Source organism: Eptesicus fuscus, chromosome 20, assembly GCF_027574615.1.
Source record: "Eptesicus fuscus isolate TK198812 chromosome 20, DD_ASM_mEF_20220401, whole genome shotgun sequence".
Taxonomy (NCBI): Eukaryota; Metazoa; Chordata; class Mammalia; order Chiroptera; family Vespertilionidae; genus Eptesicus; species Eptesicus fuscus.
The window spans coordinates 42,641,597-42,659,031 of NC_072492.1; the positions used below are offsets into that span (position 1 = coordinate 42,641,597).

General features: G+C 37.0%; 1 protein-coding gene and 1 pseudogene across 3 annotated transcripts in view; both read right to left on the reverse strand.

The window, feature by feature from the left end:
• The window catches only part of FBXL20 (F-box and leucine rich repeat protein 20), a 66,029-nt gene that overhangs the window by 30,046 nt on the left and 18,548 nt on the right, over positions 1-17,435 (reverse strand). For 2 of the 3 annotated variants that reach the window (XR_008554677.1, XM_008153801.3), the window contains exons 2-3: positions 5,346-5,407; positions 1,093-1,147 (exon numbers count right to left, since the gene is read on the reverse strand). The exons of the other annotated variant lie outside the window; for it this stretch is intronic. Coding sequence is in view for 1 of the 2 variants with exons in the window: in XM_008153801.3 (XP_008152023.1) it covers positions 1,093-1,147; positions 5,346-5,407 (117 nt within the window). In the remaining variant the exon portion in view is untranslated. The remainder of the gene's footprint in view (positions 1-1,092; positions 1,148-5,345; positions 5,408-17,435) is intronic. 3 annotated transcript variants of the gene reach the window in all.
• On the reverse strand, positions 9,807-9,907 carry LOC114227168 (U6 spliceosomal RNA; annotated as a pseudogene).

Here is a 17,435-nt window from a genome sequence, read left to right on the forward strand (position 1 = left end):
CCTGCAAGTGAAAACCATTAAAATTCACTCAAGTCAACATTGCTAAGATTAGATGCAGTAACTACTAGTAAACAGTTTAGAGACTGGTCTGAGTATTTTGTTTCTCAATGATGACCCCAGCTTCATATGGAGACAAAAAGCCATGTCACTCAAGTACCAGGGACAAACATGTCATAAATCATCAAAACACTACTGACTGTTTCAAAAATAGCTGATGCACAGATTTAGTGTATGGCTTTTAGGATGCAGAAATTACATTAAAGATAGCAGGACAAAGTGAATTTTCTATGGCAAGTTTTGTGTTTTGTTTGAAGAGAGTTGTGTTGGCAATCTGAAGAAAAACCTAGGTCTGCCGATAAAGATAAACACAATACTTGATTCTATGACATAACCGTTATTACATATCCAGGACCTAGGATTGTACCATTGTCCAGTTTATAAAAAGATGATAATTCTAAGTACACATTCCTTTTAGTAGGTTAATTATTATATATCTGTATTACAATAGAGACTAGGAATGGTTCATAAAGCAGTTTTTCCACAAAAGAGTTTCTTTTCTTTATATTAGTGGCAGCCAATAAGATTATGATGTTTCACTTTTTTATCATGGCAAGTCAACTGGCAAAAATGGATAATTAAGTATAATGTAAAAACTGACTTTGAGAATGGAATCTGGTTTGCTCTACAATTAAAAAAAAACAACTAGCTATTACCTTTTGAGAGAAAAAAGTAAGGGGAGTTGACATGCGAATCAGACCTCAAGAGCCTTCCATATGTATATGTGTGTATAAAATTAACTAGGAAAACATAATGAAACACTATTTTATTAAAATTCTAAGTAGAGATCAAACTTTTAATTTGTATGTTTAATATCTTTTCCTGAAAATGTTTCCTCTGTTTGTATTATATAAATAGTCAAGATGGTACATGTAGTAGAATTGTAGAATTACATAGGTTTGGGTATGCCATGGGTGAAACAACATCCTTTGAAACACAACAACTAACATCTAAAGTAGATAGTTTTCCCTACTACAAAAAGCTATTATCAGTGTCAGGAAGGGGTACCCCTCTAATTATGTCAAGCATTCTTACCCTGGAGACCTGAGCACAGCGACATAAGGTAACAACATCCAGAAAAGAAAATATCCTAAAAAGAGATAGACAACTTTATTATAAAATAAAGTAGAGCAATTTACAAAAATAATACTGCCCATCCAACTTAATAATGGACCGTATGTGCAAAGCTTATAAATTCTCCAAAATAAAGAATATTACAAATGACATTTAGGGTTAGGGGGGATAAATCCTAAACTACAATACTATATACTATACCAAAAAACCCCCCACAAAAAACCTTGAGCCTAAAATCTTGTAGTACAACTGAATCAAAGATCTTTTGTCACCCAGTTGGCAGTGGTTGAACAATGATCTATGAACCAAGTGGTCACGGTTCGATTCCTGCTCAGGGCACATGCCCTGGTTGTGGGCTTAATCCCCGTGAGGGTGTGCAGTAGGCGACTGATCAATGATTCTCTCTCATCATTGTTGTTTCTATTTCTTTCTCCCTCTCCCTTCCTCTCTGAAATCAATAAAAAAATATTTTTAAAAAGCACCTTTTGTCTCTGTTCACAAAAGGGGAAACAATAATCTCTCTCTGATCTTTCCCTCACTCCCCTCTTCTACCATCTCACACATACATAGTATATATTACATGATAATTATGTCCCAACACTTACAACAGTTGAAAAAAATAATGAAAAATATTTTAGATTCTTATAAGTAATAATAATCCTCATTCTGAAACTAGACTTGCTTCATAGCTAAAAGGGCATGTGTGGGCTCAAGCAGTCTTATCCTTCATGTCACTTTTACAGTTATCAATATCATCTTCAGAGAAAATCTCTGAGGAACAAGTCACTTTACAGTAGCTGTTGGAAAATACACAAGACTCTTTGTCTTATAAACACTGACATTCATTTATCAAGAGGCACTCCTAAATAAATGCATATGGCTCTGCTCTGAAAGAGAGTACAGTCAATTCTGCTAACTGATTTCACATTATGCAAACAGTGGATTCCAGCTTGCTACCACATGAATAATCAACTTTGTTTTAAAAGGGAAGGAAGAGAATCAGTAAGTTAAAGTTAAGAGGAAACAAGAACACTTACTTAATTCACTGGTAACTTGGCTGTGGCCTTGCATTTACAAGTAAATAGTAGGGTCCTAAGAACACAATTGTCCTCCGTGTAAATTAATATATGCTGGAATCAATGATGTAATATGTAACTTAAAATCTAACCAAACCAAATGCTGTATAATATTTATTACACTGTATTTTTTTTTAAATCCTCACACAAAGATATTTTTAGAGAAAGTGGGAGAGAGGGAGGGAGAAAGAGAAATAACAATGTGAGACAGACACATTGATTGGTTGCCTCACGCAGGCACCCAAGTAGGCCTGGGGAGCCAACCCGGGACTCTGGTATGTGCCCCTTGACCAGGAATCGAACCTGAGACCCTTCAGTGTGAGGGGCTGACACTCTAACCGCTGAGTAACAACAGCGAGGGCTTAACCTGTATTTTAACAGAACACTTACATAGTCTCAAAACCTCTCCCCACAAGATATTTATCAATAACAAAGAAAAATAATTTCATAGTGGAGAAACAGAAAAATACTATCTTAACTAAGTGATCGAAGTTAACATCACCAGTAATAAGCATATTAACTTATGCGCCTCCTATTATGATACACGGAGAAGGGCACAACACCATTTTTGTAATATACCTGTCAAAGTGCATAACCTAATCATAAGGAAACACCAGACAAAGCCAAATTGAGGGAGTCTATAAAATAACAGTTCAAAAGTATCAAGATTATGAAAACAATAGAAAGACTAAGGAACTGCCCCAGATTAAAGAAAACTAAGCAGACATGACAATTGAATGGAATGTCTAATCCTGGAATGGATCCTGGGCCAGAATAAAAGATATTATTGGGACAAGTGAGGAATCTGAATAGGTCTGTAGATTAGTTAAGAGTACTATATCAATATTAATATCCTAATTTTGATAACTGTATTGTTTAATTATATAAAATTTTAGTTCTTAGGGAAGGGTATTCTCAAAACTATTTTTGTAGCTTTTTGTAAGTATGCCACTATTTCAAAATGAAGAGTTCAAATAAGAATAGCTAAAAGTACAAAAAAGCCTAATAAAAAGTAAGCTTTCCTTTTATTTCTATCTTCTAGTTATCCAGTTTTCCTTCCCAGGGCATCTGTTGTTTCTAGTCATGCCCTGTATACTTTAAACAAAATTTAAACTTTAGAAAATAAATAACATTCAATAAATTACAAATACCCAGATTGAATTTATTAACATTTATATTGATCTGTTATCTGGTACAATGTCAAAGATATCAAAAAAGCCTCTTTTCTATTTCTCTTAATGCTTTAAACAAAACCTATGTTTTATATAAAAAACTAGATACCATAAAACATACTACTTATGAATATAATTTCATAAGTAGTATGTTTTATGGTATCTAGTCATTTCCTTCCTTCTCAGATTATCAATTTCACTCTGTCTCCAACTTAGGAAGGGACTTGTTCCCATCAGGAAGTACAGAATCGACTGTTTGGAACTTAAGCTCATTTCCTCACAGAAATCTTATTATATGTGCTAGTTAGGTTCCCTGTTTAGATTAGAAAGCAGCCAATTTAAACTATAATGCCAGATCATGAGCGGTCTTGTAGGCCATAGTAAGAAATTTGGGTTTCATGGCAAAAACAGAAAAACATTACCATATATGGTGTGGCCAGTTAACAAGGAGTCAAGTAATTTCCCTAAATCTTAGTGAGTCTTAAGGTAAACTACAATAGTACAATATAAAACTGAGCGTTCAAATAAATGTCATTATAAAAAAAACTAAAGAATGACTTAGTACACTCAGCTCACAGCAGCAGTTAAGAACATAACCTATCTAGAAATATATAGCTGAAATTTGAGGGATACTCAAGATATTACTCAATATATTCAGGATTGTATATTCTCCAATGGCCCTGGGCAGTCAAGGGTGTATTGCTATTAATTTAAACTAGTCAACCAGCATGTACACAGGCAATGCTTCCAGGGAAAAACCCACTGCAAGTTCAATTCTGTTATTTTTTCTTAGTATCTCCAATGTGTAAGGTACTACATAAATATTTATAAGTCACTAACTGGAGGCCCAGGGTCCCCTCGGGCTGGCCTGCAGGGATTGGGCCGAAACCAGCTCTCCGACATCCCGTGAGGGACTGGATTGTGAGAGGGCGGTTCTCGGGTGATGCACCCCAGAATCGGGCTCCCTCCTCTCTGGTTCCGGGTGCATCACCTGAGAACCGCAGCTGCCAAGTCACCACAGCTTGGCAGCTCCTGCGCTGAGCATCTGCCCCCCTGGTGGTCTGTGCGCGTCATAGCTACCGGTCAGACAGTCGAACGGTCAAATGGTCGCTTAGGCTTTTATATATATAGGTAGTCCCTGTTTACAGGGATCTTACAATATAGTTGAGGACTTAAGACATACAAATCCTGAAGCAGGGACGGGCTGGTTATGGGCTGGCTAGCCTTTGTAGCAAGCTAAGAGCAAGAAGTGATACCTTTAAGCACAAATAACAACTTTTTACAACTGCAAGTGAGAATATACCTTTCTTTCTCAGTCACGATATTTCACATAAGTGAACCAAGAATGGTGTGACTAAGTGCCCAAATAATGGGTACTGAAAATAACTTCCCTAATGCCTGTTTCTTCCTAGGTGATTTCTGAGTCAGGTATGTAAACCAGGAGCTGTGTGTTTTATGTTATGGGTGACCCCAAATGTACTTTCTAAACATTAAAAGTAAGAAAGGTAAAATTACAAGTGCAATATAGGAAAAGAAAGAGTCTCAAATAGCTTTTGCCTGTCTATCAGTAAAATAAAGGGTTGTAACTCTTCTATATAGCACTTCAGTATATGTAATATTTTGTTGCAAACATAAGTGCGGGGAAGGGATAGATTAAAATCACTCTTCAAAAAAAATCAGTATTAAACTACATTAAAATATGCTATCTCTTACATTAGCTACAAGAATAAGGCAAAGAGAAAATGAGAAAACAAAATTACATATAGGTACAAATTGGGTAGGAGAAAATTTTCTAGATTAAACATTAAAAAATATTTATATCTAGAAAAGACAAGATTATTTTTAAAAAATCAATAAATGTATAAATTCAGATAATCCAAATATTACTTATAGGAAAAGGACAAATTTTTAAATAGATAAATATGATATACACACACACAAACATAAAATTGGCATCCAGACTTACCGTAATAGGAGTTCTTTGGGAAGCTTTTTATTGATTACAGCTTCATCACTATTTGAGAACATCTGCAAAAACAAAATACTGTGTCAAGTGTTATACCTAACATTTTATTATGCTAAACTCAACAGTTTAGAGGTAATCCTCTTAGGAGAGAGGTGAATAAGTATAGTGGGTATTATAAAGCCACAGTCATATTTTCAGAGATTCTTTAGGTTGAAAAACATCTTTGAGATACTTAATTTGTTCCGTCTTTAGAAATTTTGAACTAATAGCAGTTAGTTCCATGTATTAATATACTGAATCTTCACATTACCCCTTATCTTCATTTTACATTTAAGAAAAATGAATTACAAAAGGTTTACTGCTTAAAACCACATCACTACAGAATGAGCATTTTAAAATGCCATTAAGGCCCCAGCCTGTTTGGCTCAGTGGATAGTGTCGGCCTATGGACTGAAAGGTCCCAGGTTTGATTCCGGTCAAGGGCACATGCCTGGGTTGCAGGCTCGATCCCCAGTGGGGGTGTGCAGGAGGCAGATCAATGTCATCTCTCCCATCATTGATGTCGATGTCTCAATGTCTCGATGTCTCTCTCTCTCTCTCTCTCTCTTTTCTCTCTCTCTCTCTTTCCCCCTCTCTGAAATCAATAAAAATGTTTTCTTAAAAAAAAAGCCATTCAGGAGCATTTGAGATTTTGCTCTCTGCTATATGTCACCAGTTTGGCTAAAATAAACACTTAAAAAACATTAAAATGCCATTAAGGTGCCCAGCTAGGGTGGCTCAGTGGTTGAGCGGCACCCTATGAACCAGGAGATCACTGTTTGATTCCTGGTCAGAGCATATGCCCGGGTTGTGGGCTCAATTCCCAGTGTGGGGCGCGCAGGAGGCAGCTGATCGATGATCCTCTCTCAGCATTGATGTTTCTATCTTTCTCCCCCCCTCTCCCTTCTCTGAAATAATATAAAAAATAAAATAAAAATAACAAAGTAGAAGTAATTGAGGAGAATTTGAAGAGGTAGGGAAGTAGTGAATATACTTTCCCCTCAATCTCAGACATCTAAAGAGTATCCAGAATTGAGCACAGAGCCTGATACATGTTAGCAACTCAATAAATCTAATGAATGAACTATTAAGTGGATGGTGGGGTTAGGTCATGAAGGAAATTTAAAACAATCCTTTTGAAAAGAGAAACCTAAAGAAATTAAACTCTGGACTAGGAAGGGGATAAGCTAAGAATATACTGACATTATAGTTCAAGTAAAATATGATGCAGGTCTCTGAAAGGTTCCAAGAGCAGTTTAAATGAAAAAAAAAAAAAAAAGGGAGAAAAGAAGGATTTTAATTTTGTTAGATATAAGTATGGCTACACCTGCTTTTCTGTGGATGCTATTTGCTTAGAGAATCATTTTGAACCTATTTTTGTGGATGAAGCTTAGATTTGTGTCCTAAAGGCAGCATATGGTTGGATTTTGTTTTTTGATCCAATCTGTTACTTTGTGCCTTTTTATTGGTGAATTCAGTACATTAATATTTAGGGTAATTACTGATATATGAGGATTTCCTATAGCCATTTTATCTTTTGTTTTCTGGTAGCTCTGTGCCTACATTGGATCTTTTTCCTTTGTTTCTGATTGCTGCTTTATTTGGTGGTATTCCATACTTCTTTCATCTGTTTCCTCTTTTTTTAAGTTATGTCTCAGTTTGTGTGTGTGTGTGTTTACCATTAAGTTTATGAAAAAGAAGTGTCATATATACAGCAGTCCTATTTCTTTTGAGTGCATTTGGGCTCCATTCTCCTTTGCAAATTCAGTCCTTTATCCATCCCCTTTTATGTTTCTGTTGTCACAAATTATCCCCGTTTATTCTGTAAGTTTGTTGGTGATCTCACTTGTAGTTTTGGGACATTTTGTTCTTTGTTTCAGGTACAATATCCCCCTTGAGTATTTCCTGCAATGGAAGGCTTCTGGTGATAAATTCCCTCATCTTCTGTATGTCTGGGAAAGTCTTCATTTCTTCTTCATATCTAAAGGATAACTTTGCTGGATATATTATTCATGGCTAGTAATTTCTCTCTTTCAGTAGTTTGAATATTTGGTTCTACTCTCTTCTAGCTTGCAGAGTTTCTGCTGAGAAGTCCAATGATAACTAATAGACTTTCCTTTATAGACTTTTCTTCTTTTCCCAGACTAAGGACTTGGTAACAGTTGGTTTAACTACTAAGCTTCAGTGCAGCAAACACTACCTGTATATATAAAAGCCTAAGCAACCGTCCAACCGGTAGCTATGACACGCAATGACTATCAGGGGGCAGACGCTCCGACTGGTACCTATGATGCACACTGACCACCAGGGGGCAGACACTCCCACTGGTAGCTATGATGTACACTGACCACTAGGGGGGCAGATGCTCAATGCAGGAGCTGCAGAGCTGTGGTGATTTAGCAGCTTCGGTTCTCCGGTGCCACACCCGGAACCAAAGAGGAGGGAGCCCAATTCCAGAGTGTGTCACCCAAGAACTGCCCTCTTGCAATCCAGGACCCCTTGGGGGGATGTTGGAGAGCCAGTGTTAGCCCGATCCCTGCAGGCCAGGCCTAGGGACCCCACTGATGCACAAATCCATGCACTGGGCCTCTAGTCTTATAATAAAAGTAATGTTATTGCCCTGGCTGCGTGGCTCCACTGGTTGGGGCATTGTCCAGTATACCAAAAGGTTTCGGGTTTCATCCCTGGTTGGAGTGGGTACGGGAGGCAATCAATCAATGTTTCTCTCTCTCTCTCTCTTCCCCCCACTTCCTTGCTCTCTAAAAATCAATAAAAATATATCCACCAATGAGGATTAAAAATAAAAGTAATGTTACTGCCTGACAATTACATATTTTAGAAAATTATCTGATATTAAAAGAATAATCTGCTTTCCTATGGAAGAGAGTAGGAAATCTCCAAGGGAAGGCAGGGGAGGGTGGGTGGGCGGAAGGTAATCAACCAAGGACCTTGTATGCATATATACATGGCCCATGGACACAGACAATGGGGTGGTGAGGGCCTGGGGCAGGCAGAAGGGGGCTGATGGGGGGGGGGAGGAGGAAGGTGACACATGTAATATTTCCAACAATAAAAGAATTATTTTTAAAAAATTATCTGCTTTCCAATAATATCTACCCATCGGTGGAAGGTATTTTTAAAAAATCATCTCTCCTTTTCTACAACTCTAATTATAAAAAGGAACAAAATTCACATACAGCTGCTGATCGTTTTCCTTGCTTCAGTCTATACAAACTGAATGCTGTTGTCTCTGTGGGAACATGAAGGTATGTGAAGGGAAAAAAGAATACACAGTATCCTGAGAGGATCTGGAAACACCAGATGTATAGGACATCTGTCCAGATTTATATTTCCCTTATCATTCTACTGCACATATGAACCCTACTCCAAGTTTGCAAGAAAGGCTAAGATCAGTGGTTCACAATTGTGGTCACCTGACCAGCAGCATCAGTATCAAAAGGGGGCCTTGTTAGAAAAGCAAATTCTTGGGCTGTACTCCAGACCTATAGAATCAGCAACTGGGGTTGGGGAGGAGGTGAAGGGAAAGAGGGGCAATTTGTATTTAACAAGCCCTCAAGGTAATACTGATGCTTCCTTAAGTCTGAGAAACAATTGACCAGATAAAGTAGATTGAGGATCTCAGAACTCAAGAAAGTAGTTCTCACAGACAATCAGAATTATTTTACTATTTAAGTGACACAGCAATGGAGATTAGAAAATAATTCTAGAGGCAGATATGCAATAATTTTAGATGTTTTCTAGGAAAACCAAATGGCTTCTGCTAGTTGATTGTATTATTTGTAAAAATAAATGTTTCACAGACACAATCGAATACATGTTTTAGATACTTTCAGTTGAATCCAAACTCTAGGTTTCTCATGCAAAATACAAAGGATGTCAAAACTATAATGAATTACAACAAATTTGTGAAGGGTTTAAGCTATAACTGTTGTAGAGGAAGTGACTGTTCAAACATTTGACCTTAGGTTATCTGGTTTTATATTAACATGGGGATATACCATTATGTATTTTTATAATCTATCCACAAACAATTACAAGGATGTAGTCAGAGAGGAAAACATGAGAGCAACTAAATTGTTCTCTCGCTATATGTTTCAAGATAGGACTCCAATCTCTTAAAAATGCAAAGAGACATGGCTATAGCCCTTCTAGGATAGGACATTCTTAAATTTAAAAAACCACTTAAATAAGTGACTTGGTTTGTCAAACATTAGCACTTATTGTTGCTTTGCATAACACTGTAATTGTTTTTCTATAATTACAGAGCTGAAAAATAGAACTTTAAATTACAAATTATAATTACATCATCTAATAGAGTTCCTGAATGGTAAGAAGCATTTTTTGTTAATTTAACCTTTTGATCAGTTTTTTGAGATTTATTATTTTAATCAGTCTGAAATAAAAAATATGAAATGCTTCACAAATTTGCATGTCATCCTTGTTCAGGGGCCATGCTAATTTGTATCATTCCAATTTTAGTACATGTGCTGCCATAGGAGCACTCTGATCAGTTTTTAAATCTTACTTTGGCACATTTTTGGGATTAGTCTACTAACATAATGAATTTAAGTGCTTATTAGCACACAAACAAGACCCAGGAAACCAGTTCAAGAAGTTTTAAATCCAGGATCTGTGAGAGAAATGACAGGTTGAACAAAGGAAAAATAAATACTTGCTCAACAGTGACCCCTGCTGATAATTTAATTAAGAGTATAGTTACCAACTCCAAAAGATATTAAAAGATCTGATCTATTTTATTAAAGCTTTCTAAGAAATACAAATTTTAATGAGTATTTTGGCAGGGAATACTAGTTATCTCCCAATATCCATTTTCCTCTTTTAGAGTAACAGAATTTCCATTTTTTGGCTATCACAGGGCAGTGTGGGAAAAAGACTATTTCCTTTGCAGCTAGATAAGGCCAGGTTACTAAGTTCTGGCCAACAGAATGTAAGGATGTTTGCAATTTCTGGAGTGTCCTTAAAAAGAGAAGGTATGCCCCTTCTTTACTGCTTCAATCACACTGCTTGGAATGTTAGGATGACTGAACTCGGTCTTCTATCATAACGTTGAAGGCCAAGTTTTAAAAAGAAGCAGAAAACTAGAAAAAGCCTGATGATGATGGTAGAGACACCATGACTCTGGGCTTCATATGAAGTCAAAATAAACTCTTTAAGCCACTTTTAATTTGAATCTCTGATACATGCAGCTAAATTTATGAATACACTTTTAGATTTCAAAAAGATACATTTTGTTTTTGCAAAATGAAGAGAGTTCTGGAGATCGGTTGCCCAATATTGTGAGTGTATTGTAGACTTATAAATGATGAAGATGGCCTTGGCAGGGTTGGCACAGCAGTTGGAATGTCTGCCCCAGGACTGAAGGGTCGCAGGTTCCCTCCCCACCTGTGCTGGAAGCAACCAATCAATGTGAGAAAGACATATCGATGTTTCTCTCCCTTCCTCTCCGTTCCCTTTCACTCTCTCTCTATAAAACAAACAAACAAACAAACAAAACAATGGGGAAAAAATCCTCTGGTGAGGATTAACAAAAAATAAATTATGGCAAATTTTATGCTTATATGTGTTTTTTCACAATTAAAAAAATTTTAAGGTATTTTTTTCATTGTAACAATTCTGGAAGCATCTTAAAATTAAAATCTAAAGCTTTTTTTGTGGTTTATAAAATAATGGTACATTTAATAATTCACAACTACTTTTAATTATATATAGTAAATTATAACCAATAGGAGAAAAACAGAAATAAAGTAGAACTTAAGGCCCACTTGCTTCTCCTCAAACAGGCTCTGTGCTTTTGCTCATGTTATTTTCTCTAAAGTACCTGTACAACCAAACTTGCCTGATCTGTCAACAGAAATAGAGTAATGTCCACTGGACATGCTCTCTATGCACTTGATCTTAGCCAAAAGGCAGAGAGGCGATTGACATGCTCTCTCTCTATGCCATGAAGTCTTTCCCAACCTGCCTAACTGGATGTGCTAGGTTCCTTCTCCTATGAAACTCCAATTCACCCCAAAACTCAGAATACCAGTGACCAACTAAATGTTACATTAAATTTAGTAAATAAGATGCAAATGACACCAGCACAGTAACAGATTGAGTATCTTTACAAATACTTAAATTATATGAAGAGATGTAAATTTGGAGACTCAGCTTTTGCCCCATTTATTTAAAAGGACATGAACTACGTTAAATTTTTTTTATAAAAGTTATAATTGCTAAGTTTCACCATCATGAATTTCACCTGCATATAGCACTTTTAAACAGCTTTGTCACGGTATAATTCACATACAACACTTATTGGCTTTAAATGTACACTTCAGTAATTTGTGTGCAACCATCATAATTCACTTTGATGAATTTCCACCACCCCCAAAATATCCCTCATACTCCTTTGCAATCAATCCCTGTGCTGATCTCTAACCTCAAGCAACCACTAATCTGCTTTCTGTCTCTGTAGACTTTCCTTTTCTGGACATTTAAAAAAAAGGAAACAGAAAATATTATCTTTCATCTGGCTTCCTTTACACTGCATAATGTTTTGTTTTTTATTGTTGACAGCATTACAGATGTCCTCCAATCATCCCCCGTTGCCCCTCTCCATCTGGCCCTAACCCACCCCAGGTCTTCCCACACTACTGTCTGTGTCCATGTGTTATGCATGTGTTCTTTGGTTAATCTCTTCCCATTCCCTGCACCTCTCTCCCCTCTGAGATCTGTCCGTCTGAACTTATTTCACTGAGCCCAGCCGACAAGGTTCAGTGGTTGAGTGTGGATCTATGAACCAGGAGGTCACCGTTCGATTCCTGGTCAGGGCATAGGCCCAGGCTGTAAGCTCGATCCCCAGAGTGGGGCGTGCAGGAGGCAGCAACAGCCAATCAATGATTCTCTCTCAATCCCTTCCTCTCTGAAATCACGAAAAATATTTAAAATAAATAAATAAATAAAAATAAAAAGTTTGACTCATGATCTAAATTTCATGGATTTGAATAAAATTTAAGACATACAGCCCTAGCTGGTTTGGCTCAGTGAACAGACCGTCAGCCTGCGGACTAAAGGGTGCCTGGTTCGATTCCGGTCAAGGGCACATGCCCAGGTTGCGGCTCGGTCCTCAGTGGGAGGTTGGAGGGGGGCGGGGGAGTACAGGAGGCAACGATCAATGATTCTCTCTCATCATTGATGTTTCTATCTCTCTCTCTCTCTCTCCCTTCCTCTCTGAAATCTGTAAAAATATATATTTTTTTAAATTTAAGACATAACAAAGGTAACCCAATATAAGTCAAATCTTTCAGTGGGAGGAAAACTTTAGGGATAGATTAAGGATAAATTTTTATAAAGAAATCTAAAGTTAAAACTGCAGAAGATTTTTTAAAAAACTTTTTATTTTTACTTTTTATAAGTAATTTTTACTGATTATGCCATTTCCTAGCTAAGCCAACACCAAATGTTTTTCTGATTGGCTGGTTTTCTTGCCAGGATCTAAAAGGAAAAACATTTTTGCATGGCTAAATAAACATTAAAAAAAAAGTCTGTAATTCCTCCACCCAACATCTTGTCCCTAACAGAAACATAACTGCTTTTAAAAAAGAAACTACTGCCAGTGTGTTATCATCTTATGACTAAACTAGTGGCCTGGTACACAGATTCATGCACACTGAAAGGAAATTAATTCGAAGAAAGATTCATGCAGTAATTACATTTCTGCAAAAAAGTTACATGTTGTGAACGAAAGGAGCCACATGCTAACCTGACAAGCTCAGGAGAGGCCTACGTGGCAGTCTTGCAAACTCAGAGACCTGAAATAACCACAAAGGATGGTTTGAAAATTAAATATTTAACTACAAACAGGTTATAGTGGGTAGTCATGTCCTAGTCCGATATCTTCCCTGACAAAGATCAACTTAGATCTTCCTTACTGAGCCCATTTGCCTTTTTGCCTCTAAGATAACATATCTGTGAGATGTCTGGGTAACTTGTAACTTCCTTCTTTTGCTGGAGCCCCTGGGGCACAACCAAATGTGGTGGGCGCCAGGATAGATACCTCAAATTCCTTCATTATCATGTTAATTGTTCCTGTACCCACCTAAGTATGTGTCCATCATTTTGCTTTTTATCCAATCCCAGGGGTTTCCCACCGGTTGACTTTATCCCACCTCCTTAATCCATCACCAATGAGTTTCATGTAGCCGACCTATGTCCCGCCTTTGATGGCAATGTATAAATACAGATGTAACCTACCATTTCTTCGGAGCATTATCTCAATTCATTGAGGTTCTGCTTCCTGGCATATGTCGACATTTTGGCTCAAATAAACTCACTAAAATTCTTTACAGGTTTCAATGGTTTTTTTCGTTAACAATGTCAAAATAGTATATATAATATAGTATTACAAAATTAAAGTACAAAATATTTTAATATTGCTATTCGCCCTTTCTCTATAATAGAAGTGGCACCAGCGAGAGCTTTACATGCATCAACGTTTATTTTTAAATTGCCAGTGCGCGTCGTATGTACCAGCCAGCTAGTCAGTCAGTCAGACTGACGATCAGTCACTTAACCTTTTATATATATAGAAGATTTATCCTAAGAAAGAAATCCCTAGATAAAAACCACAGAAGGGATACATTTAGAAAACAACACACAGTACTTACTAGGTCAAACTTTCTGCTTTGGGCATCCTTAACATCTACCTCAGTATTCCAAGCTTTCTTTTATCCTGACTTCTGTTTACTTAACCAAAATCTATGTCCACTACCACTTCCTTGCTCTCAGTCTAAAATAAGTACACACTTTTATTCTATTCTCTGTCACCTACTAAGTTTTAACTATACACAGCAACATTCCAGGGCTCTGAGGACTCCATGAACTTGAAGAACCACTGGATATGACTGAAATTCATTTTGAGTGATGCTCATTCCTAGAGATTGTGAATGAAAAAAAGGGGGCTATGCAATAAACATGACAAGGGCAGTGACTGAAGTAACCTCACAGTGATCTGATCATAAATTCCAAACTGGACAGGTCATGGTGGGTAGCCACACCCTAGGCTTATAATTTCTTTAGTAAAGATTTATCTTTGCCTTAAGCAAGCCCTACCCATTGTTCTTGTGCATCTAGGTTATAACTGTGAAATGCCAGAGTAATCCCTTTTTCAGATCCCTCTGAGGTGTAACCACCCTCAAGGGAGCACATGATCTTATTGCCTATGTACCACCCTATTCACTGTAAACCTTTTTATCTTGTACCAGCAATGTAAATGCATTTCACTTCTCCATTTTACTCTCCATCCAATTCTAGATTCCTTACTTCCCTCCTCTGATTCCAAATGTCTTTTAAAAACCACAAAACTGCCATTCTCTGGAGCATTTTGAGATCTTGCTTATAGGCATGTCCTCAGTTTGGCTGAAATAAACTCTTTTAATGTTCTATAGGTTTGGAATTTCTTTCGTTGACAAAATCTTCCATGCCCTACTGAAAACTTCTTTTTAAGTTTGAAATGAAAGGAAAGAATTGAAAATTCAAAGTAGCAATATGATTATATGTCCTTCACTCTCCTCCTCCAGTTTCCCCAGTCCCACCCCATCTACATACATACAAAAGAACTAAGAGGTAAATACTGCAAGTCATTATGGGATTTGATGTAGTAGTAGCAGGCATTTAACTTGTGAACGGAAGGAGCCACATGCTAACCTGACAAGCTCAGGGGAGGCCTACGTGGCAGTCTTGCAAACTCAGAGACCTGAAATAACCACAAAGGATGGTTTGAAAATTAAATATTTAACTACAAACAGGTTATAGTGGGCAGTCATGTCCTAGGCCAATATCTTCCCTGACAAAGGTCAACTTAGATCTTCCTTACTGAGCCCATTTGCCTTTTTGCCTCTAAGATAACATATCTGTGAGATGTCTGGGTAACTTGTAACTTCTTTCTTTTGCTGGAGCCCCTGGGGCACAACCAAATGTGGTGGGCGCCAGGACAGATACTTCAAATTCCTTCATTATCATGTTAATTGTTCCTGTACCCACCTAGGTATGTGTCCATCATTTTACTTTTTATCCAATCCCAGGGGTTTACCACCGTTTGACTTTATCCCACCTCCTTAATCCGTCACCAATGAATTTCATGTAGCCCACCTATGTCCCTCCTCTGATGGCAATGTATAAATACAGATGTAACACACCATTTCTTCGGAGCATTATCTCAATTCATTGAGGTTCTGCTTCCCGGCATATGTCGACATTTTGGCTCAAATAAACTCACTAAAATTCTTTACAGGTTTCAATGGTTTTTTTTCGTTAACAAACTGAATTTCATATTCCAAAATGCCACAGGGATTGGTAAATCAAGAGAAAGCAGGGTTTGATTTCCTCATGTACAAATTCTAGCCAATGTGCCAGAAACTGAAAATTGGCAGAATTGGTGGAATTTTCTAAGACATATGTCAGATAGTAATTTTACAATTCACTCACACATTTTAAATCATCTTACTGCTATGGAAATATTTCCAAAGCAATAGAATTTTAATGTAGCCATGTTACTTATTCATAAAAAAAAAGCATTCCCATGTTTTAGATAAGAAACAAATAAAGTACATAGTACCCCAGATATACTAACTGCATGCCAGAAATTGTATTTTAGATTTAAAAGGAACCAAAAAACCCAATGTATCAAACTGGAACAAGGACTTATTTTTTTATTTTTTTAGGACATAGATTTTTTTAAAGTGGAAGGGAATACCTTAGTAAGAAAGTCATTTAGGAAAAGTGATACCAAGTTAATGGACCAAAGAAATCTATTAACTTAGGTCAAGATATGAACAATAAAATGGTGCAATTATAAAGAAGCCAGTTAAACAAAGGATACATGATATAGCTAGATATTTGGCTGGTATTAATTAATTGATAAATATCTGGCAAGAGGTTCCTATAATATGTCATATAATAACTGAATTCTTATATAAAAAATCAACCACAACAAAAGGACTTGGAAAACACCATATATTCCTCCCTATCTCTATATTCTACTTAATCTTCTAGAACAGAGATTTTCAACTGAGGTGCCACAAGAATTTTTAAAACATGCAATACCTGACTATGTAGTCAAGGGCACTGACCTCTTTTCCCTTAAATTGTCAAATAAAAAAATGACAACAGCCAACACAACAAGAGCTGTCCCGTGTGAATGCCCTGTCTTGAACCATAAGTAGTGGTTAAAAATAAGTAGTACAGCCTGGCTGGCGTAGCTCAGTGGTTGAGCATCGACCTATGAACCAGAAAGTCACAGTTCCATTCCTGGTCAGGGCACAAGCCCCAGTCAGGGCCCATGTGTCCACAGGGCTCCATCCCCAGTGGGGGGCATGCAGGAGGCAGCCAATCAATGATTGTTTCTCATCAGTGATGTTTCTATCTCTTTCCCTCTCCCTCTCTGCAATCAATAAAAATATATCTTTTAAAAATAAGTAGTACATAAAAATGATTATAAGACACAGCCAAACCACTGGTTGTGGTCACTCTTCTACAGAATAAAAATTAGAAATTAAAAAAGTACATTTTTAATATAATTGGAGTATTTTAACACTAGGGAGCCAAAAATGAGTCTTTTCAAGACTCAGATCAAAAGTGTACTTAGAGATGACATCAATGAAAATGGCAGAATAAGGAATTTTGAAATTCCACCTCTCCATAAAATTAACCCAAAAAAATGGTCAAAACAAATTTATTTTTTGAACTTTGGAAATTAACCAAAGTCTTGCAACAACCCAAGTAGTGCATATTCAAGAAAAAGTTGAATCCCATTAAGAACAGAGTTTGTGGCATTTTCATTTACCGCAACTCCCAGATCAGGAACAGCCCTAAAAACAACAGCTTGCATTGCTGGTAACCGAGGAACCAGAACAGACCTTTTTTTCAAAGTGATGTAATTATTTGTCCACACCTGTCTGGTTGCTTCCTGAAAGACCAACTCAAATGGCTTGCCTTCATTTTGCCCAACTCAAAAGGGGCCCAATGCTA